Source organism: Podarcis tiliguerta (assembly GCF_965153285.1).
Source record: "Podarcis tiliguerta genome assembly, chromosome: 6".
Taxonomy (NCBI): domain Eukaryota; kingdom Metazoa; phylum Chordata; class Lepidosauria; order Squamata; family Lacertidae; genus Podarcis; species Podarcis tiliguerta.
The window spans coordinates 95,299,384-95,322,730 of NC_139539.1; the positions used below are offsets into that span (position 1 = coordinate 95,299,384).

At 44.4% G+C, this 23,347-nt stretch overlaps 1 protein-coding gene across 3 annotated transcripts; it reads left to right on the top strand.

The window, feature by feature from the left end:
- The first annotated feature begins 342 nt into the window (after positions 1 to 342).
- Positions 343 to 22,248, top strand: NPL (N-acetylneuraminate pyruvate lyase). Of its 3 annotated transcripts, XM_083446539.1 has the most exons (14): positions 343 to 497; positions 2,089 to 2,286; positions 2,523 to 2,662; positions 5,004 to 5,077; positions 7,291 to 7,378; positions 9,515 to 9,572; positions 10,480 to 10,555; positions 11,757 to 11,849; positions 13,672 to 13,820; positions 14,955 to 15,001; positions 16,490 to 16,574; positions 17,304 to 17,343; positions 19,084 to 20,297; positions 22,064 to 22,248. In XM_083446539.1, exons 2-13 carry the CDS (start codon positions 2,152 to 2,154, stop codon positions 19,233 to 19,235), a joined length of 1,137 nt encoding a protein of 378 aa, XP_083302665.1. In that variant the 5' UTR covers positions 343 to 497; positions 2,089 to 2,151; the 3' UTR covers positions 19,236 to 20,297; positions 22,064 to 22,248. The 3 variants fall into 3 exon arrangements, with proteins under 3 accessions (XP_083302665.1, XP_083302666.1, XP_083302667.1); XM_083446540.1 differs by lacking the exon at positions 2,089 to 2,286 and having other exon boundaries at positions 344 to 497; positions 2,523 to 2,624; XM_083446541.1 differs by lacking the exons at positions 343 to 497; positions 2,089 to 2,286; positions 2,523 to 2,662; positions 5,004 to 5,077 and adding an exon at positions 6,126 to 6,279.
- Positions 22,249 to 23,347: the final 1,099 nt, after the last annotated feature.

Genomic DNA, 23,347 nt, shown 5'->3' on the forward strand with positions numbered 1-23,347 from the left:
CAACAACAACAACAACCACCTATTATTTATATGTTGCCCATCCGACTGGGTTGCCCCAGCGACTCTGGGCAACTTCCAACAAATTAAAACACAGTAAGATATCAAACATTAAAAACTTCCCTATACTGTACAAGGCTTCCCTATGGATTTTAGAATTTGGGAGGGATAAAAATCCTATTTTGTGCATGTGCGTGTATAATGCAATATCTGTAAAATCAAAAAGTTGCTGCTCATCCCCGAAAACTGGGTGAATCCCTGTGCCTGATGTGTGTCTTAAATGCTGAGGCTGCATTTACAATTCCCTGTTTTCACTCTCAGCCAGCAAACTCCGGCAGCTGCGTTGAGCTGCTTAATGCAGGGTAGTGAATTCACCTCTTTGTTCTGAGCATGCTCAAAACCGGTGGGCATGCTCAGTAATGTTTATTTCTTTCTTTTAAAGCAGCAGCAGAGCCGCCGGATTCGTCGAAGCCGGAGCAGAGCTTCCTCGGCTGGGCCAGGTGAGAGAGCGGGTGCCCTGTGTGGCTGGGTGGCGCATGGCGCCAGATTTGTTGGCAAAGGAGGACGCTAGTTCAGGGCTCTTGGGCAATGAATAGGGCGAGGTTCTTGCTTTGCTATGCCATGGTCCGAGGGACTGGTCATCTGTAACAATGCAGTCCTGAACTGTCTTCTAAGGAGTGCATGATGACCTGCAGAGGGAGGAATGCCCTGAAGCAACGGTGTTTCTTTTTTAAAATAACAGCAATGGTGTTTTCATATTGGTTCAAGACAGTCCAGGAAGACAGTTTGTGTGCAAAATGCAAAACTGCAGCTGTCCGTCTTATTGCCTCCTTTAGTTATGGCTGGTGGAGTGAAAGCCCACTTCTTTTTCAGGCTGAAGAGCTGTGGTTTGGTTTGGTTTGGTTTGGTTTGGTTTTCAAAGGCAGAGGAGAAGGAAAGGGAGTGGTAGAAGTGCCTTGGGCAAGAAGTTGTTGAATCTTGAGGGTGATTTCATGAAGTTCTTTGAAAGCACAAACACTTAGGGACCCAAAGAAGCAATGGGCACTCTGCCTTTGAAATGTGAAAGTCAGCAGTTTAGATAGATAGATAGATAAGATAGTCATTTGGATTTATAGCCCACCCTTCACCTCAAGGTTACTGCAACTCAGTAACAGCAAGATCTTATAGCACTATCTCCCTCTTGCCTGGGCAAAGATGTGTATTTGAGCCAAGCCACAGTGAACAATGATGGCACTAGATGTTTGTTGGCAGGGAGGAACCACCACCGAGAAAGTCATGTTATGGGTGTTCATCCTGCAGGCCTTAGAAGGCAGCCAGCACTGCTAATAGCACCGATTATAATATCCAGGCAGGTGCGTATGGAAGGAGTCCTCTCTCCTTCAGATATTTGGGACCACATGACTGGGCTCCACCTATAACTGTGGTGGTATCATCTTCTCCCCTGTTTATTGAATATCTGTCTAATATCTACATGAAGCCATTGAGAGTGGCCATGAGGGAATTCTGAACAAGATGTCATATTAGTACATTAATGATACTCAGTTCTATTTCTCTGTAACGTCTGAATTAGGAATATTGGTTCCGGCCAGGATCCTGTTTCATCCAGTGACCACCCAGATGTATCCAAGATGCCCACAAGCAGAGCATAAAGGGCAACAGCCTTTTCCTTTCCTTTCCCTCTTCCAGCAGCTTCCATTATTGTGGAAGTGAATGCCATATGCATTTACCGTATTTTTCGCTCTATAAAGCGCACCAGACCATAAGACGCACCTAGTTTTTGGAGGAGGAAAACAAGAAAAAAAATACTCTGAATCTCAGAAGCCAGAACAGCAAGAGGGATCGCTGCACAGTGAAAGCAGCAATCCCTCTTGCTGTTCTGGCTTCTGAGATAGCTGCGCAGCCTGCATTCGCTCCATAAGATGCACACACATTTCCCCTTACTTTTTAGGAGGGAAAAAGTGAGTCTTATAGAGGAAAAAATACAGTACTTACTGCATCATGAAATCCCAGAGCATAGGCTCTCTAGGGTGGCTTGCAAAACAAATACAGCCATACCTCATGTTATGTTTGCTTCGTGTTATGTTTTTTCAGGTTGCGTCCCGCGGTGACCCGGAAGTACCGGAAAGGGTTACTTCCGGGTTTCGCTGCTTGCGCATGCACGCAAGCACTAAATCGTGCTTCACGCATGCACACAAGCGCCAAATCACGCTGCACAGATACGGCACTTCAGGTTGTGGGCTTTTCATGTTGCGAAAGGGCCTCCGGAATGGATCCTGTTCACAACCAGAGGTACCACTGTACAGCCATTAAAAGCAATAAGAGCTTTTAAAAACTAAAAATGCAGTCATGAGGCAAGGTACAGTATGTGCTGTTGGGTGGCTGTTTATTTGCCTTGTTGCTGAATGTTTGCCAAAACTGCATATTGTTTTTGAAAAAACAATAGAAAGTTCTCTCTGTCCTGGACTCTGTCTGTAAGGGTTAAGAGAGGGCTACTCAACATCTGCTTATTTTCCTGTCACAATCAGGGCTCTTCTCTTTCTCGGACTCCACCCCAACCGCTCTATGGCAGCCCAGAAGAAACTGCAGGGTCTTGTGGCAGCCACTGTCACGCCAATGACTCAGGATGGGTAACTATCTCCTTGGCCTTCAAAGCAACGGCAGTAAGGTTTGATGGGCTCTTAAATAAATCACAGACACAGATCATGATTCGTTTTATCATATCCTTCATTGCCTATCTGCACATGTCTTGCAACAGAAAGGGGGAAATTGGATTTAAAACGGCAATGATTAACCAGTGTGTTGGGTCTTGCCATCAAATTTTAGAGCACAACTTCTCTGCAACTACAAAATACTAAGTTTTTGTCCCTCTTAAGCAGATAGCTTGGCTCACTTGCTTGAGGTATCTGTTTGCACTGCTTCAGAGGCAGTGTGCTGCTTATTTGCACCTGGACTGTTATCTCTTCCTTTCCCATACTGCTGCCTCCCCTTCTTTAAATTCCTCAGAGCAAGGACCTCTGGTGTGTGTGAAATACATAACTTACAAAGTTACTCTGTATGGCTCCGTGTACCTGGATGCCAGAATTCAAAGACCCACTCCACTAGGGCATGGCTAAGGCTGATGGGACTTATATTCAGAAACACCTTGAGGGCTCTTGGATGGCTGACCTAAGGAGTCACCATTTCTCTATGGCAGCCACTTTTGAAATGGAGAGGTGTTTCTAAAGCAATTTGTGAAGTGGCCCTGAGACCTGCTCTTCCGAGGAGAGGGAACCCAACACCCCAAAGGTTGCACACAGTCCCTTGGAGATGCCTGAAGTTCCTCTTTAGCTCCTCGCCCAAGCGGGCTCCTTTGTAAGATGTGGAGGATCCTGATCTGGAGCAGGTGTTTGTATCCAGTCCTTTGCAGATATATTATTCTAGTGTAGAGTAGACTAGGAGTGGGCAGTCTGCATTATCCCTGCATTATCCAGTTTCTAGTGGCCAACCCAATGCATGCTGGTTGCTGGAATTCTTGCAAATAGTGCTGGACTGAGTAGACCTTGGTCTGATCCTCTCATCCGTTCTTAAGCAACCATGCATGCTTGGGCAGTCATTGAACACAGATTAGTTAAACCTTGACTGTTAAGATTGTATAGTTAGGATCTCTTGCCTGATAGGGGAGATGACAGGCATTCAACAGAGTCAGCAAACACTCCCTGCCTGGTGAATTCAGGAAACCTTCTGCCTATTTAATCAAAGGAAAAATCACAATTCTCACTTCCACCTAAATTTCAGAAGGACCAGCCGCTCCCTTTGATGTAGGTTTTGATTGTATCCATGAATTTTTCATATATATTTAAAAAATCATAATGAATATGCTTTTTATGATGTACATTGCTTAGAGATTTTATAAATATTAAGCAGGTTATAAATACTTCTAGATTAAATGCAATAAATATAAATATAAAACTGTGGTAGTTCTAGTAAGAAGAAAAAAAGTGGACTATAGAAGGGTGAAATTGGCCCACCATTGGAATAAACCATAATGGTAGCCCCCTCCCTGCCCGCCCCCATTTAACAAAAGAAAACTAAATTTTAAAAACAGACTCTTGCTTATTCCTGTGCTGCCTCTCTGGCTCCTGGAGCCCTGCGCAACCCGGCAAGCTTAAGATCAAGAGCTGAACAGGACTACCCAGAGTTTATCAGGAAGGAAAAACAGACAGTGTTGTTGGTCAACCATTCTCTCTTCAAGAATGTGACCCATCTTCACAGATCACTAATTTGCTTCTGTCAGCAAGGGGTGAGGCACTTATTAACAACGCTGACCTTGGTACAAACAAGTGAGGTGACCTTGGAGCCAGACACCCTGTGGCAACGATGCCTTGGCCCAGGACGTCCTCCTGTTCCTGTGGCCATGCAAATGCCTTTCAGAGAGGCAGGATAAACGTTCATGGGCCATGGACTGGGGCTTCTTCCAAGTGGGACGGGGTGGGAAACGGGAAAACAGATGGGCTTCCCTGCTTGCTCTGTATCCAGAAGCCCCACTTGAACCGGCAGCTAGACAGCTAGACAGAATAGAGTTTCCGAGCCCTCTGCTCTTGGCAAAACCTGGTGACGTCAGACAGACGGTGTTTTCCTGCTGCTCCCATTCGGAGTTGGAAAGCTATCCGGAGATAGCAGGGGGGAAACGGGAACAAGGAGTGGACAACAGCTTTTGCAGCCTGCAAAACATGGTTGAACGTTTTCATGCTCTGGGCTCTCCTTTCTTTGGCTTCCTGGTTTCTGTTTTTGTGTCATTTGTGAAAACACCAGAAAAACTGTGAATGGAAGCAAAATTAGTATGGCATTAGCGTCCTGCAGTGAGTGGTGCCTTTTATCATATGATTCTATGATCTTTCTGGCGAGGGAAGATTGGTTGTTCAGGTTCAGTTTTCGTGTGTACCTGCCTGGCACTTCACATTCTGGGTTTTTCTTTTCAGTTATGGATATAGGTGATCATGCTTCCTGTCTTGTGTTCCTTTCTTCAGAGAAATCAACCTCTCTGTGATTGGCCAATATGTGGACTACCTGATAAATGAGCAAGGTGTGAAGAATGTCTTTGGTAAGATATGGCTTATGAGACCATTTGCTTTTGTGTGGACTGTCTCCTACACACAAATGGCTATCATTTCAGCCCCAGACATCTAAGATGACACAATATATTGTGATAACTTTATAGAGTGGTGCCTCGCAAGACGAAAAGAATCCGTTCCGCGAGTCTCTTCGTCTTGCAGTTTTTTTCATCTTGTGAAGCAAGCCCATTAGCAGCTTAGCGGATTAGCGCTATTAGCGGTTTAGCGGCTATTAAAGGCTTAAGGGATTAGCGGATTAGCTGCTAAAAGGCTATTAGCGGCTTAGTGGGCTTAGTGGATCAGCTGATAAGCGGCTTAGCGATCAGCTGTTAAGCGGCTTAGCGGCTTGGGGAAAAGGGGGGGGAGAGGAAAAAACCCCACAGGAACTCGCAAGACATTTTCGTCTTGCGAAGCAAGCCCATAGCAAATTCGTTTTGCGAAGCACCTCCAAAATGGAAAACCCTTTCATCTAGCGGGTTTTCCGTCTTGCGAGGCATTCGTCTTGCGGGGCACCACTGTGTGGGGCACTTCAGGATTACAGTACCACGCCTCTGAATGTGTCAGTTTGGGGAGCAACAGCAGGAGAGTGCTATTGTACTCTAGGCTTTCCAGAGGCATAGAATTGTACAGGTGAAAGGGACCCCAAGTGTCATCTAGTCCAGCCCCCTCCACTGTAGGAAGGGATCTGATTGTCCGCTATGGGAAATGGGATGCTGGCCCTTGGTCTGATTTGATGCAGCAGAGCTCTTCTTATCAAAAGAGTCTATGCACAGTCTGGTAGATAACTTGGCTGCCCATAGTCACTCCAGGGAGGCCTATGACAACTGAAATGGCTAATTTATTGTTGCAGTGTGTGGTTTTTGTAGGTACTTGTTTCTGAAACAGAGCCTTCTCCATGGAAGTTTCTGCTGTGATAAGTCCCATGTCCATGCTTCCCCCAAAGAATTGTGGGAACTGTAGTTAACTGTGCTGAGAGGTGTTAGGAAACCCTTATTCCGCCTCGCAGAGCTACAATTCCCAGAGTTCCCTGGGAAGAGAGATTGGTTTTTTTAAACCTCTCTGTGAACTTTCGCCCTTGTACCATGGGCCAACAGATCTGGCCCAGTATAAGGCACAAGGCTGGACCAAGACATTTTGGCCCCTGCAGTAAACCACAAAATGGCGCTCACCCCACCCCTCCAGGGAAGAAGGGGTGAGCAAAGATCTACATCAGGAACAGGGGGGACTAAAGATCTACATTGAGAAAGATGGTGGGAGGAGATCAGCAGTGCCTCCTATTGGCCAAGAGGCCACTGTAGAGGTGGCATGGGATGTGCAGATGCCACCGCCGCTAATACATTCCTTGGAGGCCAGAACTGCTGCCCCTGTGGATTCTCCCGCCTGAGGCAGTTGCTTCACCGTTCCTCATGAGTGGGCCGGCCCTGATAAGGCAGCTTGCTATGTTCCTGCAGTCACCCCACGAGGCTCCTCATGGGGTCTCTGCCATGGGAGCATATTCACCCAGTGCTTTTCAAGCTGCACTGGCTCCCGGTGTAGTACAGGGTCAGATTTAAGGTGCTGCTTTTGACCTTTAAAGCCCTTCACGACCTAGGACCCTCGTGCCTACGGGACCGCCTCTCCTGGTATGCCACACAGAGAGCCTCAAGGTCCATAAATAGCAACACCCTAGTGGTCCCGGGCCCTAAGGAAGTCAGATTGGCTTCAACCAGAGCCAGGGCCTTTTCTACTCTGGCTCCGGCCTGGTGGAACGCTCTGCCTCATGAGACCAGGGCCCTGCAGGATCTGATTTCTTTCTGCAGGGCCTGGAAGACAGAGTTGTTCCACCTGGCCTTTGGCTTGGAGCCAATTTGATTCCCTCCCTCCCTCCCTCTCTTTCTTTTTTCTTTTCCTTCTCCTCCTGCGATGAGGCTACATTTTAATATTTTAATGTTTCAATATTTTAATGTTGTATTTTTAATGTTGTTTTTAAGTTGTAATCATTTAACTTGTTTTTATTATTGGTTGTTAGCCGCCCTGAGCCCGGTCTTGGCTGGGGAGGGCGGGATATAAATAAAAATTTATTATTTATTATTATTATGAGCTGTGAAGCAAGGCTTCCTGCAAACATGCTGAAGTAATCATTCCCCCTGCAAAAAAACTAAAAATAAAAATCTCTTCTTTCTATGTGTGCAAATACTTCCATTTTTTCCTTTTTTGGTCACAGTAAATGGAACCACAGGAGAAGGCCTGTCGCTGAGCGTTCAGGAGAGGAAGCAGCTGGCCGAAGAGTGGGTGGCTAAGGGCAAAGATAAGTGAGTAACTCCGGGGGCAGATTGGTGTGTTTCATGGAAATCACTGGCTATCTAAGCAAAGACAGTTGATTGTGAAATCTGTGTTCTGTTTCCTTCCTTTTTTCCCCCCTTTAAAGGCCAGGGAGAGGGGAACACTTTTTCAAGACTACTGTTGAAAGTAACAAGCTGCAGAATGTTAATGTCTGTCTCTCATCTCCAGCAGATTTCTTTATTTCTTCTCATTGCTCAAAGAAAACAAGGAAAATAAAAGTGGATATTTGTAGGAGGAGAGCTGTCTGTCTGGTTTTTGTCTATACCATTCCTTGCAGGCTGAAAATAAGGATGGCGAGGCGGGATATGGGGAAAGAGAGAGTGTTGTTTCTTTAAGACAGAACGCTTGGGCTGCGATGCTGCTGGTTCAGAGATGAAAGAATAGCTTTACCTTTTATGACAGTGGAACAGATTTCCTCAGAAGGTGGTGGACTCTCCTTCCTTGGAGGTTTTTAAAGCAAGGTTGTATGACCATGAATCTAGTTGAGATTCCTCCATTGCAGGGGGTTGGACTAGATTGGGACCTTGGGGTCCCTTCCAATGCTACAATTTTGTGATTCTATGTATGAATTATGTAGAAATCACTGGAGGGCAGAGCACACAGAGCATGAAAGCTTTTAAAAATCCTTTTCCTTCTACTTCATAATACTAACAGTCTGTGGATATATTGGTTTCTGCTTTTAAAGATTAATCTCCCCTTCAAAAAGGTTGCTAAAAACAATTTCAAACGGCTTTGATGCAGCCCCCTTTCATTCTCTTTTTAATTTGCTACCTTGACTACTGCTTAAACTTTAAATAGCTGTAATCCTCTGATTCTATAAGAGCACGGGGATATCATCTGTAAAGCGGCCTTGAGTGGGCCAAATAATAATTTTTACCAGTCCAAAGTTTGCTGGCATAGGTAGCATCTGCCAGTGGTGATGCTTTGTATGGTGATGATGTTCCACCTCCACGGCCAGAGTGAGTGTGTCTCTGAATGCCAGTGGCTGGGAAGCCCAGTGGGGAGAGCACTGTGGAGCTCAGGTGAGGCACCTGGCCGGCCGCAGTGAGAACAGGACGCTGGACCGCGTGGACGGGCCATGTGCCTGACCCGGCAGAGCTCTTCTCATGGTCCTGTGACTCCTGGCTTTCCCACTGAATATCATACATTCTTTTTTCTTAATTGGTGTTCTCTTATGAATATTTATAGTACTTTATGTAAACCACTTAAGATATTTATTTTTGATTAAGCTGGCTTTAAATCTTGCTAAGTGAAGGCACAAATCTTCAGAGAAGAGTTTCTGGGGCACTCCTGAAAGGGGGGGGGGGAATGTGACTCAATATGCTCCTTTTCCCCTGCAAGTTTTTGAAACATGGCCTACAGATTTTGACTGCGTTCTACTTTTGCTCTGTGTTCTATTTTGCTGTTCATCTTTTTGAAATACCTGCATTTCTGCATAAATATGCCTCTTCACTGCACTAAATGGCCTCTATCCCTGTGTTGCACGTTGTCACATGTGATGAACACACGTCTGTATGCTGATGTGTGTGCACTGAGAGGCTAACTGCACATTAAGTCCCAATGCTCTCCTCCTCCTCTTCTTCTTCTTCAAGTTGCTTTAGAACAGATCATTTGAAAGCAAGTGAAAGACTATCAAGGGAGAGGGAAAGCTGTGGAGCAGTTTGGACTGGAGATGTCTGAGGAAGGAATCAAGTGTCCTGTTCTGCTTTTCTGTTAATTCTTAATTGCCACTCAGCAAAGCAGATTTTCTATTCCAAGATCTTAGATCAGGGGGACCTTTTCAAGCCGAGAGGCTGCTTTCCCTCACACTCTCCATCCTCCACTCAGGCAAGCAAGCAGCATCGTCATGGCTGGGGGGCACATCCCACCCTGGCAAAAATAGCTGGAGACAACGCGGCTGAGACCGTATTCAACCTCTGGGTCTGTGTATCCCCACCCTGATATAGAGACATACACGCACATGTGCAAATACATGGACCTGGTTTTAATACATGAGTTTGTCCTCGACAAGGTTGCAGTTAAATAGGTATTATGAAATGCTTGCACTGCAGACTCTCAGCAATAAGACTACACACACACACACTTTCCTCTTTTCTTCTTTGCAGACTGGATTACGTGATTATTCATGTTGGCGCACTCAGTTTACCAGAAGCAAGGGGACTGGTGAGTGTGTGTTTTTAATGTATTTCCCCCCTGTTTTTATCCTACATGAACTTTGGCTGCACAAGGAGACAGCCTACATTTGTTTATTCATTGCACTTATATCCTGCCTTCCCTCCAAGGAGCTCAAGGTGGCATGCTATATATAACTCTCCTCCTGCACATTTTATCATCACAACAGCCCTGTGAGGTAGGCTAGGCCGAGTGTGAATGAGTGGCTTAAGGCTACCCAATGGCAGTGAGCTTCATGGCTGAGTGGGGATTTGAACCCTGGTCTCCCACATCCTAGTCCAGCACTCTAACCATTATGCCACATGGGCTCCCTTCATGTCAGTGCAGTGTTGAGAAACTACACTTGCTGAAATTCCGCCTCCTATGAAGGATAGCAGGTCTTCTGGTCCCTCTAAAGCAGCCTCTCCCAACCTGGTACTCTCCAGATGTTGTTGGACTACAACTCCCATCATCCCTGACCATGGGCCACACGGGCTTGAGATGATGGAAGTTGGAGTCTGACATCAGTTGCAGAGCCCCAGGTTCAGGAAAACAGCTTTAGGAAGAAAATAAGGTGAGTGTATGGTTGCAACAAATTAAGTGGGTTCCGGCTATTTAAAAAAAAAAAGTGTTATTTGCATTGCAGATACTTGGAGTAGCTGATTGTTAGCCTATGATCACTGCAGATGATCAAGACACATAAAGCCCACCAAAAGAATTGCTTTGCAATAAGAATGTCTCCTGAAAACAGCCAGGAATGGCTATAGAAACAATACCATCAGGAGATCCAGTTATATTTGTATATATAACTCTAGCTGGGGAATTCTCGTGTAATTGAGGACTAGACAAGTGATCTGTTCCTTTTCTAGCACTTCCGTGATGGTGCCAATCTCTGTGGATTTCTTTCCTTCCTTTTCAGGCTAAGCATGCAGCAGAAATAGGAGCGGATGGCATAGCTGTCATCGCCCCCTCTTTCTTCAAACAGGTGAAGAAAGGTGAGGAGGCAGGGCCCACTGTATTATTTCCCCTCTTTCCATCCACATCCCAGGCAGGCCTTCAGTACTGTGAAGAACAATGTTGTTGGGATGTGCAGCGGTAAAGCCAGAGGATGTGAGCTGTTTCTGTTAACTGCTGCATAATCAATGCCTTGGCCGTTACTTTTCAATTTACATTCCCTCTTTGTATTCTGTGGGAGTGTAGAAAAGCCACAAAATGTGGCATTGGGGGCAAGTTCACCTTTCTGTGGATCTCTGCTTCCATTTGAAAAGGAAAGAAACCAACTTTGCAGTCCTTGTGGCTTGGAAGACACAAATTAAAATGATCAGGTACTGGACCTTGTAGAATCTCAGAAGCCAGAGTGGGGGCTGAATAAGAATTCCAGTGACCAGGAGGTGAGGCTTTAGTGCCTTGCGTAGCTCATTGCCTCTCCTCTTGACTGACAGAGACAGCAAAAGCTCATTTTTCTTTATACAGATTTCAGGTTACTTTAGCCAGAACGTTTTGGGGGAGTGCTGAGTAGTTGTCTTTCTGTACATTCCTTTCTCACCACCAAAGGGTGGTGAGAAAGGAATGTACAGAAAGACAACTACTCAGCAGGGTGTGTGGGTGTGTGTGTTTTCTTTAGTGCAGAGTATGCCCATCCATGAATATAGAAGAAGATAAAAGTAATGGCTGTAGGTCCACCTCTGCGTACCATGCGGAAGGAGGCATCTAAGCTTTGAACATACTTAGTTAATCTCCTGGGAAGTTTTCTACTTTTATAGAGCCTGGACTTGCATCTCACAATTCACAAATAATGAAGATATGGGTCTGCAGTCTTTTTGTTCTTGCATCTTCCTGCATACATATTCTGTGCTGATTTGAGATGCTACCATCATTTATCCTCACTGACATGAATCAGATCTGGCGGTTTGGGAATCCCAGATGAAAGCCTGGAACAATCCTTATCTCCTGTTTGGTCTCTCCACCTCCAGCCACGTATTTACAATTGGAAGATGAAGACCCAGATGAATTAGCGACTACAGCGCCCCTTCAAGAGTGGATTTTGAACTCTCTGTGTGCTGGATGGTGGGGGGATAGTTGTGCAGGCAGTTTGGGGTTGCTACTTGCATGTCACATAGGCCTACATTGCACATGAGATGTGCTCTTCAAAATTACCCAGGTTTTCAATTGCTTTCCTTGTCTTCTCTTATTTAGATGCTCTAGTTGCCTTCCTGCGGGATGTCGCATCTGAAGCCCCAGGCATCCCATTCTATTATTACCACATCCCTCCCCTGACTGGTGTAAAAAGTAAGTGTTGCTCATCTAGACCATCCTAATTACATCTCAGGGAAAAACTCAGCAGCTCTTTCTGTGTATGTTTGGTGTTTAAACTAATTTAGGCAAATGTCAAATGCATAGGATTGCGCTTCAGAATGTAGTGGTGGTCAAGATAGCCCCAGATCTCTTGTACTAGTAGAGACATGGTCTAAGGAGCATAGTAGAAGCTAATTCCATCTTTGGAAATAATATTGCTAAACTCACTAGAACATTGATGTGTACTGGTGATTGATTAGGAGCAGATCCACACAAATCGTTTAGAGCACACCCAAGACACATTTATTGTAAATAATTTTTTATTGATTTTCACAATTGAATTCCACATTAAATCGCAATAGTACTTCCCCCCCCCATCCCCAAATTCACAAATACCTTTTTCAAAACCTTGTCATTGAGGTTCTTTAAACCTCATGACTTCCCTCCATCCCCTCTTCTTGGTTCTTTATATAGACAAAATTATTCTGCATTTCTATATTCATGCTTAACCAATCATTATTTCTCTTAATTTATCCAAATTTCTACTGATTGCAAGTGTTTAGTCAAGGCCTATTGATGTTTGAACCTACTTGCAATACCCTGCAATCGAACAATAAACATTTCCCAAGATTTTTCCTAACTTTAGCATACTCCAACTTTCCCCTCAGCAGACAGTATCCATAAAGAAAGATTTAGTAACCTTTTCACTTGCAAATTGTTTCCATGCAGTGATAGTTACTAATAAGACAGGAATGGACTTTTGACGCCAAATTAATTAATTAGGAATTAATTAGGAATTAGGAATTAATTAATTCCGAAAGTAAATCTTTACCTCTCCATCGGCCTGGTAGTAATTTTTGGAAGATCTCTGCTTCAGGCCTGAGCTGAGGCTTGACTCCCGCGGAGCTGTGATACTGCCATGACCGCAGGCTCCACTGCCGCTTCCTCCCCCCTCCCCATACTTTCCAGCAGAAAAGGAGTTTGGGGGTTGCAGGAGAGCCCTTTTGCAGGCTGCTGCACCTCTCAACACCCTGAGCACCCTCTCAGGGCTTTTTGGGGGGGTGCGCCTCCCCTTGGCGCGTCCCCGTTTCTCCGCGGGGCTCAAGTCTGTCAGACGATCGGACTCACGCTCCTTTCCACCATCTGCAGAAACCAGAAGTGCGCCCAAGACACATTTAAAGCACATGACTTCCCTCAAATAGAGCTGGGGACTGTTGTTTGTTAATGATGCTGGGAACTGTAACTCTTTGAGGAGAAACCAGAGTTCCCATGGTTCTTTAGGGAAGTCATGTGCTTTAAATGCACAGTGGATGCGCTTTGAATGTCTGGTGTGGATCAGGACTAAGCCCCATTGTTCATACATGTGACATGTATTATGGGCATTATCCCTGTTTATATTCATTATAAAGTATATGAATTTTGAGCCAGTGTAATGGCCAAGGTTTCCCCTCCAAAAGCCAGGGAAACGGTAGCTTTGTGAGAGTGCCAATAATAGTCTGTTAAACCTTGCTTTACCTCCCTCTTGGCCCACAATTCCCAGAGTTCCTGCTCTGAGGCAAGAGGACGTCGGCAAAATCTAGTGTAAGATTATAGTGTATGGAATTCCATTTCTGTTGCCTTCCACAGATAAGGAAGAGGGAACTTTTGGGGGCATTCTTCCCAGATTTATACCTTTTCACAAGAACACATTCTTTGTAGCGTATTTTGGGATAGATTCGCAGCCTCTGTTGTGATGTTTTCTTGCCAGATGTGGTCATGTGCTTTGCCCAGTAAGACTTGAAAACCTGTTGGTGTTCCTCTTTTGCTCTCTGTTCAGTTGCTGCCCAAGAACTGCTAGATGGGATGATAGAGCAGATTCCCACCTTTAAGGGGGTGAAGTTCAGTGATAAAGACCTCCTGGATTTTGGGCAGTGTGTGAAGAAAAATGATAGAGGCCAGTTTGTACTTCTGTATGGTGTGGATGAGGTAAGGCATTTCTATATCAATAACTCTGGTGTACTAGAATGGCACGATGGCTTCCTAAAGCGATGTAACCAAGTAGTGCTTTTTGTGCCTCTGGGGACATCTTCTGCCTACCAAAGAGCTGCCGTGATCACTTGTTTTTGTTTTTTATGTAATTTTTAAAATTAATTATCCATTTTTTAAAACAATATTATAACATTGTATCACCTTTTACATATTTTTAGCTCTACTGAGCTTTTGACTTCCCTCCGCTCCGTCATCTGGTTTTTATCAAACACATCTTAGAACCACACATTTATATTGTCTAACTTCTACATGTAACTTAAATTATTTAGAACTTAAAGCACAAGTAGAAAGTTTCTTCTTTTAAACATTGTGAACTTTACCGCAGTCCTGCTAGTGTCTTTATATGTTTACAATGATTGCCTATGTATTCAATAAATTTACTGCATTCTCCCTGGAACACTTGGTCACTCTGGTTTTGGATTTTCCCCGTCAGCTTTGCCAATTCTGCATAGTCCATCATCTTCATCTGCCATTCCTCTATTGTCGGTATTCTTTCTGTTTCCACTTTTAGGCTAATAAAGTTGTAGCTGCTGTAGTGGCAAACATGAACAATTTCTGGTCAGCTTTTAATATTTCCACTCCGGTCATCCCCAGCAGGAATGCGTCTGGTTTTTTAGGGGCCATTATCACTTTTTGAGGGACGCGGGTGGCGCTGTGGGTTAAACCACAGAGCCTAGGACTTGCCGATCAGAAGGTTGGCGGATCGAATCCCTGCGACGGGGTGAGCTCCCGTTGCTTGGTCCCAGCTCCTGCCAACCTAGCAGTTTGAAAGCACATCAAAGTGCAAGTAGATAAATAGGTATCGCTCCGGCGGGAAGGTAAACGGCGTTTCCGTGCGCTGCTCTGGTTTGCCAGAATCATGCTAGCCACATGACCTGGAAGCTGTATGCCGGCTCCCTCGGCCAGTAAAGTGAGATGAGCGCCGCAATCCCAGAGTCGGTCACGATTGGACCTAATGGTCAGGGGTCCCTTTACCTTTACCACTTTTTCAATACTGTCTTCCCAGCAGCAAGTTGTCCTACTGTTTTCTCAAGGAAATAAAATATGTGTTTTTTGTCTTTCCCTAACCAGCAACTCCTGGCTGCACTGGCTATGGGAGCGACTGGGGCAGTTGGAAGGTCAGTCTCTCTTTCACAGCACAAACCTAACTATGTCTACTCAGAAGTAAATCCTATTGAATTCAGTAGGACGTACTCCCAGGTAAGGAGGGTTAGGCTAGCAGCCTCAGTCATCTTTACATGAATGAGAAAGTATGAGTCTTTTGAAGCAAAGAGGATCATTTTGCAGTTCATTTTTCTGGCTGCTTTTAGCCCTGCACCAGCTTTTGTTTATGCAGCTGAGTGATGAGTAAGAAAACTTTCATGTCTGAAACAGTTTTCTTCTTTTTATTGGTATAGCTCAGAGCTTCCAAACTTATTTGGCCTACTGCTTCTTTTTCTGAAAAAAAACTCAGTGCTTCCCCCCCCCCCCCCCGGAAATGAACAAACAGAAAGATTCTGTGATAAATTTGCATTCTTTTATGTATCTATATTTCCACATATGTCCTACAACATAGTAAAGAAAGATGTTGTAAATAAGACACCTTATTCACAACAGATGAAACATGTGGCTTTTCAAAACTGGACAAGGAGGTGGACTAGTCCCTGGGATTAAAGGGAGTGGCTCAGGGGCGGGGCTGGTGCAGCAGCCTGCCTGCCATTGGCCAAATAGGGAGGCAAGCTGCGATCAGGTGAAGCCAAAAAGGTTCACCCAAGCCTGGGAAAGTGCACCACCTCCAGGATGACTGCCATCTGGGGAGGCATTGCTGCCATCCTGCAACGGCGCCCGACCTGGCGGTAAGCGTCATTACACAATAGATGAAACATGTACAAATGGTTTTTCAAAATTTTATTCTCTTCCACCGCCCCCTTATTTTTATTCAATGCCCAGTTGCACCTGAGGCTACTACTGTCCCCCGCCAGATCATTCCAGCGCCCCCCAGGGAGCGGTACTGCCCACTTTGGGAAACACCTGTCTAGCTTTTTGCCTGCAAATTCTTATTATCTGCACCTTCTGCCCTCTCCTGCTGACCATATTAGAGTAAACAGTATTGTGGCTAAGGGCCCATTCATATTCTGCATGCTAACGCGTTGGTTGATTACTCTCTACCAATTATGTTTTGCACCCTGCTTGAGTGTTTTGGCCTGGCAGGGAGGGCGTCCTTGAACTCTGATCATGCCTCTTCCTTCCCTGGATGGCGAAGGATAGGAAGAAAGGAGCCTCTTGTGCAAATGTTGCATTTCTTGCCTTTGGCCCTGGACACCACTGTCTTGTGGCCCCTGGAAACTTGTCTAGAGGGGAATGTGTCTCTGAGTCTGAAAAAGTTCCTTGCCCCATTTAGAATGGTAACCATAGAGGGCACACTCTGTGCAGGAGCATCTCCCCTCCCACTTTCTCCCTTTTAAGAGCTTATTACACGTGACATGCTACTCTGTGCAGGAGCAAGTCCCAGTTTTGCACTGGAAGGATACCTTCAGATTTGCTATTCTGCTCAATAGATTCTAGTTATGGCGGCACATATTAATACTAACTCTGCCTTTGCTCTGTTGGCTTTTGTCTTTGTACAGCACCTATAACTATCTGGGCAAGGCAAATAACTCAATGCTGGAAGCTTTTGCCAATGGAGACCTCTCCTTGGCACAAAAATATCAGGTAGGATATTTCTAACTGAAGCTGGTGACAGTGGATCATAGTATGATAACAGATTCCTCCTTCCTTTTGTATACGGGTAACTCCCAACTTACACTGGCAGCCCAGGACCTCCATAGGCACTGCCCAGGCTTGCAGCCCAGAGAGGTCACCTGGGTGCTGCTAACGCAGCCGTTTGACTTCACCCCTGGAGGTGCACTCCATTGTCTCTCGAGACAGATGAATGCCAACAACAACAACAACTCTATTCAGCTTTACGCACTTGGCCAAAAAAAAATTAAGGGGGGGGGATGACACCCCCACCCACCATTTAACCCATTGTGTTTTGACTATACACAATTTTGGCATTATGCTCTATCCCCGGAGTATAACCCCCCCCCCCCCCGTAAGTTGTACGGTACAGATAGCACACTCTAAAAGTAGTGTGCATCTCCCCATTACCCTTCACCCAGCTTGGGACAATGGGCAAATGGGAACAGGTTTCTTGACATGTATCACATGCTGAATGAGGAGCACCTGTCCTGTATTTGCAAACAGGCTGGCACTCTGCCAAAAATTTAAATGAACACTTTCATTGCACCCACCTCAGATCCTGTGTGCACTTCCCTTCCCAACCCTTCATTGTTCCCTCTCCCCTAATTACCTGATAACACTATGTATACCACCTCCAGTTGCCCTACACTTTTTTTATTACCTATAATAAAATTAATAAACTTATTTTCTGTCTCTTAGTACAGTACCCAGGAAGTAATCAGCTTTTTCATTGCACAGGGTAGGTACCACAATAGACTGAATCCTTTTCTACCCATCAGACATGGTTTATCCAACGTGGCTTGAATGCTTCTGAATTTCCTTTTTTAAAAAAAGCTTTTATTGCCCAAGAAGCGCAGATATGTTCTAAAAGACTCCATTTAACTCTCTCTCTCTCCATTTTTCCTTTGCAAATTGCCCCTTGCACTTTCTTCAAATGCAGCTTTTCTTCTGGGTGTAGCCAGGATTTTTGTTAGGAGGGGGGCAGAACCTCAGATTTGTATTGGTTTTTATTTATTTTTATTGATTTTGGGGGAGAGGTTCCTCTGCACCTCCTTGGCTACGCCCCTGGGTTTTCTGCTACTGCTTTGATTTTCAGACCTCGATTTCTTTTCCAAATACATTTCTTTAAAAATATATAACATTACTGTAAGATTATAGTAACAAATTATTTGTACTCAAGTGCTTACACTAAAATACATGTACTCTATGCTAACCATCTAGCAGCTTGTACATTTGAACTATGACTCAGATTTCATCTGTATATATTCCATTGTGTATCTATTTGTAATATTATCTTGTTCGCTGCCATAGAATTTAGCCAGATTCCCCAAATTTTTAGCAACAGTAACGCTCCATGTCACGTGTGGTATAGTCAGCCCTAGAATTTTGAGAGCTCATATGACATTGTCATGTTGAATCAGTAAGTTTCCACGTGGACTCTCGCCTCTGCATGGAGCTTACTGGCAGGCCAGTCTTTCAAGCCTTCTGCTGCCCCAGCTGCAATATGAAGACATCACATTGGGCAAAAGATTCCTGCATTGCAGGGGATTGCACTCGATGACCTTTGTGGTGCCTTCCAACTCTAAATTCTATGATTTGGTTGTTCTTTTGTCTGACTTGCAGGGCTATAGTAAGAATTAAAGGTAAAGGGACCCCTGACCATTCGGTCCAGTCATGGCTGACTCTGGGGTTGTGGCTCCCTTGCTTTATTGGTCGAGGGAGCCGGCGTACAGCTTCCGGGTCATGTGGCCAGCATGACTAAGCCGCTTCTAGCGAACCAGAGCAGCGCACGGAAACGCCGTTTATCTTCCCGCCGGAGCAGTACCTATTAATCTACTTGCACTTTGATGTGCTTTTGAACTGCTAGGTTGGCAGAAGCTGGGACCGAGCAATGGGAGCTTACCCCGTCGCGGGGATTCGAACTGCCGACCTTCTGATCGGCAAGTCCTAGGCTCTGTGGTTTAACCCACAGCGCCACCCACGTCCCATATAGTAAGAATTACAACAAATTAAAAGCTTAGAACACTGGAAAACCCAAGAAATCTGATTACAGTATTATGTTTTAACTTTTCTGTCAAAAACATTCAATAATTAAAGGTTGGGGACTAGTCAGTTGGCTAAAAGGTTGGGGGCAAGGGCCAGACTTCCTGAGAGGCAGTAAATCATAGGGTTTCTCTCCCCCTGCTCTGTTATGAAAAGAAATTATTTTAGTCACATCCCCACTATACATTGTAAAGCACTCTTGTAACAGTTGTGGCTTTCCCTCAAAATCTTGGGAACTGTCGTTTAAGGGTACTAGTCTCACATAGCTACAATTCCCAGCACCCTTAACAAACTACAGTTCCTAAGATTGTCCATGGCTTTTGAATTGGTATGGGTGCTTTAAATGTATGGTGTGGCTGTGACCTCCATCATCTACTATAGAGTGGGGCAGAAACTTTGCTGTGGAATGATTTGTGTCCTTTTTCCTTTTGGCTAGGCTTTGGCGTTGCAGAGACCAAAGCAATCGTGACTCTGCTTTCAGGGATACCCATGGGTCCCCCACGACTTCCACTCTCAAGTGCCTCTGAGGAGTTCATTGCCAGTGTCAAACCCAAATTGGAGAGCCTGAAGAACTGTTGCTACAGCTGACTTTAAGTATCCAGTGTGGGCATAGGAACATGGGCCATGCCACTTGGTGAACAGGTCTCACTTGCATACTTGAGATGCATCCTGACTGCACAGCTTCCGTAAGGAAATTACTCAAAGACTCCTAACAGGGACTGTGCATTGATGCCCTCTACGTACCTTGCCAGGATGGAAAAGAGTAGCTGCTTTGCTGCTTGGCAAGGATAGGATGCCTCTCCAATAAGAAGAAAATAGCTTATTTTGAAAATAGGAAGATGCTGTTGACAGAACGTCTATCAATTCTTTTGCACTATTGGGGAATCAAGACACAGCTTAGACTGCCAAACTCCTTTATGCTTTTCTTGCCACTTTCATATCCTTAACCAAAATACAAACAGTGATATAACTGGGTTTAGTACCTTGTAAACCTGAATTGTGTTTACAGAACCCAGACTCTGGAAACTCCAATGTCGACATTATTTCAAGAAGTTCCTAAACTTTTGCAAGTTGTTTTTCTATCTTCCTGTAGAGTTGCTGACATTGTTGGACTCCAACTCCCATTAGCTTCAGCCAGCTTGGCCAGTGGTCAGGGATGATGGGAATTGTAGTCTGAAAACAGCTGGAGACCCAAGTTTGGAAAACACTGAGCTAAAGCTATCCTGCCAGGAGGTCCAATCTTTAGTAAGCACCTAGAGGTGATTCCTCATGAGTAGATCCAATAGTGGGACTCAAGCCTCTTGCTTCAAAATCAGTGCTTTCTAGGAAACAGGTCTACGGCTGGAGATGAGGCCAGGAAGCCTCTCCACCCATCAGGCTGTTTTACAACTCACATCAGGGAGCCTTATCCTGAGTCAGACCATTGTTAACACTGATTGGCAGTGACTGTCCACGGTTAGTAGGAAGCTGTTCTATGTACCCCCAGGGCTGCAGCAGATTCTCCATACCAGTTAGGATCTCACAGGGATTACTACCTTCGAGGTCAGATACCCGGACTTTTCTGACAAGTAACCTGTGCCCCGGCAAAGAATTCTGGGGAACATTCTGTAGCACACACACGGTTCTTACTGAATGTTGTTCCATTGCTAAGTGTGTGAATGGCCTTTTAAAAGTTGATCTAATGGGAGCTTTTCTTCCAATGCAAATAGCAGCTGGGGGACTGAGCTGGATCATAGCCTAAAATCTCCCACCCACTCTGGATTATTCTACACAACCACACACACTGCTATTTATTTTTTAAAAAATTGTCCGGTACTTGGTGTAAGCTTTTGTGTGCATGATACACTGAAACAGAAGTCACCAGGCCCTTGTATATAGTGGGAGGGTGGGGTTTTTCTCAGAAGGGTAGTAGGAGACGGGTGATTGACTCAATGGGTATGGTAAAAAGCAAGGGACAGTATGCAGATGACCCAAAATAGCTTTAGCATATGTAATGAGATGAGAATACAATATCTCTATTCAGATCAGGTCTCTCCATAGTTTTCAGTATAGTAATAAGTTGTAATTCAGCCACTTACAACCATACCCATTGAGTCAATCATGGTAAACCTGTTGACTGTTAACGACTGCAATTAGTCCTACAGGAAAAAGCAAGGGATAGTATGCAGATGACCAAAAAATAGCTTTAGCATATGTAATGAGACAAGAATCCGATATCTCTATAACTAAACTGAAAACTATGGAGAGACCTGGTCTGAATAGAGATATTGGATTCTTGTCTCATTACATATGCTAAAGCTATTTTGGGTCATCTGCATACTATCCTTTGATTTTTCCTGTAGGACTAATTACAGTCGTCAACAAGTTTACCATACCCATTGAGTCAATCACCCATCTCCTACTACCCTTCTGAGAAAAAACCCATCCCACCCTCCCACTATATATAAGGGTTGGGTGACTTTTGTTTCAGTGTATCTGAAGAAGTGTGCATGCACACAAAAGCTTAGACGCAGAACAAACATAGTTGATGTCTAAGGTGCTACTGGACAATTTTTTAAAATTTTTATTTATTTTGATTGCGTCAGACCAACACGGCTCCCTACCTGAATCTATTTTTTAAAAGTCATTCACACAAATTAGCCATTGGGCAAATGATATATCATGTGCACTTAGCATGGGAAAATATCAATACAGGTGTGCTAGGTTGGAGGCGATGACCTCATGATGAAAGAGAATGGTTTAGACAAGCTGCTCCCACTCATACAACTAGACCCTAAACAGTCTATGAAGCACAAGTTCCAAGATTATTGGAATGGTAATGCCTCAAACCCTCTGTGGAGGCAAAGGAAAAAACACAACTTATTTTCTACTGAGGTTTTCAGCCTCAACAATTGAGGCAAACTACAAAAGAACAATCTGCACTGCCAAGGAGGACATCAGAAATGTTACATAATAAATGAACTCAAATTGGTCCACTATGTTGGAGAGACTGTAACCAAGCAGGATCCTATTACCACATCTGCTGGGAATGCAAGTTTGTACAAACTTTCTGGAAACACTTTACTGAGGTTTCTCGTTACAGGGCAGGCACTACAACCTGATCCTAAGCTCTTAAAAAATAGTATATTGATAACAAAGATTTAATGCTCTAAGACCTGCTAATCTTGTTGATCACTGTTAGACAGCTAATTACCCAACATTGGAAAATAGCTACCATCCTGAATTTTGAGGTGTGATGGGATAGGATGCAGAATGTAGTCCTAATGGAAAAACAAACAATTCAGAGCACTGGAGAAAATGAAAAGCTAGGATAACTTTGAAGGAGTTTGGTATATGCTTATTCAACATGTTGTGAAAGACAGCATTGCTGTGTTGCCACCATCAACTCATAGTACACTTCGAAATAACTTGTTGAGAAGATGTACAAGAGACACTTGATCTGGTGAGATTAAAATGAACAGTGTGAAGTATTTTATAAACTTACCTGTTACCTAACTGGAACGTATTAACATGCATGGAATGTCTGTGGGAGAAGGAAAGAGATTTCTTTGTTAAATTTACTTTCAAAACTGCAAAAATAAAGTCTTTTTCGTGGGCAGAAGGTTTCTTTCATGGTAGAATGCTCACAAGTCTTCTAATTGAGAAATGACTCTAAACAGGTTTTCATTAATTATAGTTAGAGGTAGGTAGGTAGCTGTGTTGGTCTGCCGTAGTCAAAACAAAATTTAAAAATTCCTTCCAGTAGCACCTTAGAGACCAACTAAGTTAGTTACTGGTTAGTTATTGGTTTTTGTTATTGGTATAACAAACTTAGTAGACTCCATTTGAGGATCTCTCCCTCATTACAGTCGATCACGTATATGAAGATGAGCAGCAAAGTCAGTCCTCAGGGAATGTGCAGGCGACCTTGGAACGGACCGCTCACGGAAGAACCCTGACCAAACCTAAGAGAAGGCGTGTAGTGGTGATAGGGGATTCCTTACTGAGGGGAACAGAAGCAGTGATCTGTGGGCCTGACAAGATGTCTCGGGAAGTGTGCTGTCTCCCCGGGGCTAAGATCCAAGATGTAACTGAACGACTGCAAGGAATCATAAAACCCACTGACAAATACCCCTTCCTCTTGGTTCATGTGGGAACCAATGACACTGCAAGCAATAGCCTCCAGAAGATCAAAAGAGACTACGAGGCTCTGGGCAGGAAATTGAAGCAATTAAATGCACAAATCGTCATCTCATCTGTCCTCCCAGTTGAACGACGGGGCCCAGGGAGAGAGAGGAAAATAGTGGAAGTAAACAGCTGGCTTCGCAAATGGTGTAAACAGGAACGGTTTGGATTCTTAGATCACGGACTGCAGTTTCTTGAGGATGGACTTCTGGCAAGCGATGGGCTGCACCTCACAACGGTTGGGAGGAATGTTTTTGCCAAAAAACTAAGAAACCTCATCAGGAGGGCTTTAAACTGACTAATGCGGGGGAGGGAGACAGTGCTCCTGAAGGTAGGAGTCTATTAATTGATGAAGATGATCATCCAAATGTCATAGACCAAATGGAGCAAACAGCAAGCAGACCTAGTGGTGGGAGGAAAAAATCCTTAAATAAGAGACACGGGGGAATGACTAATGGACTTCAATGTCTGTACACTAATGCACAAAGCATGGGAAATAAACAAGATGAGCTTGAGCTCTTGGTACAGCAAACTAA

Bases quoted from the DNA above. Each gene is read 5' to 3' on its own strand.
- NPL (XM_083446539.1), top strand. From the start codon at position 2,152: ATGCACGCAAGCACTAAATCGTGCTTCACGCATGCACACAAGCGCCAA. The intron at 11,850-13,671 runs GTAAGTGTTGCT...CTCTCTGTTCAG, and splicing joins TCCCCTGACTGGTGTAAAAA to TTGCTGCCCAAGAACTGCTA. The intron at 16,575-17,303 runs GTAGGATATTTC...TCTGTCTCTTAG, and splicing joins CCTTGGCACAAAAATATCAG to TACAGTACCCAGGAAGTAAT.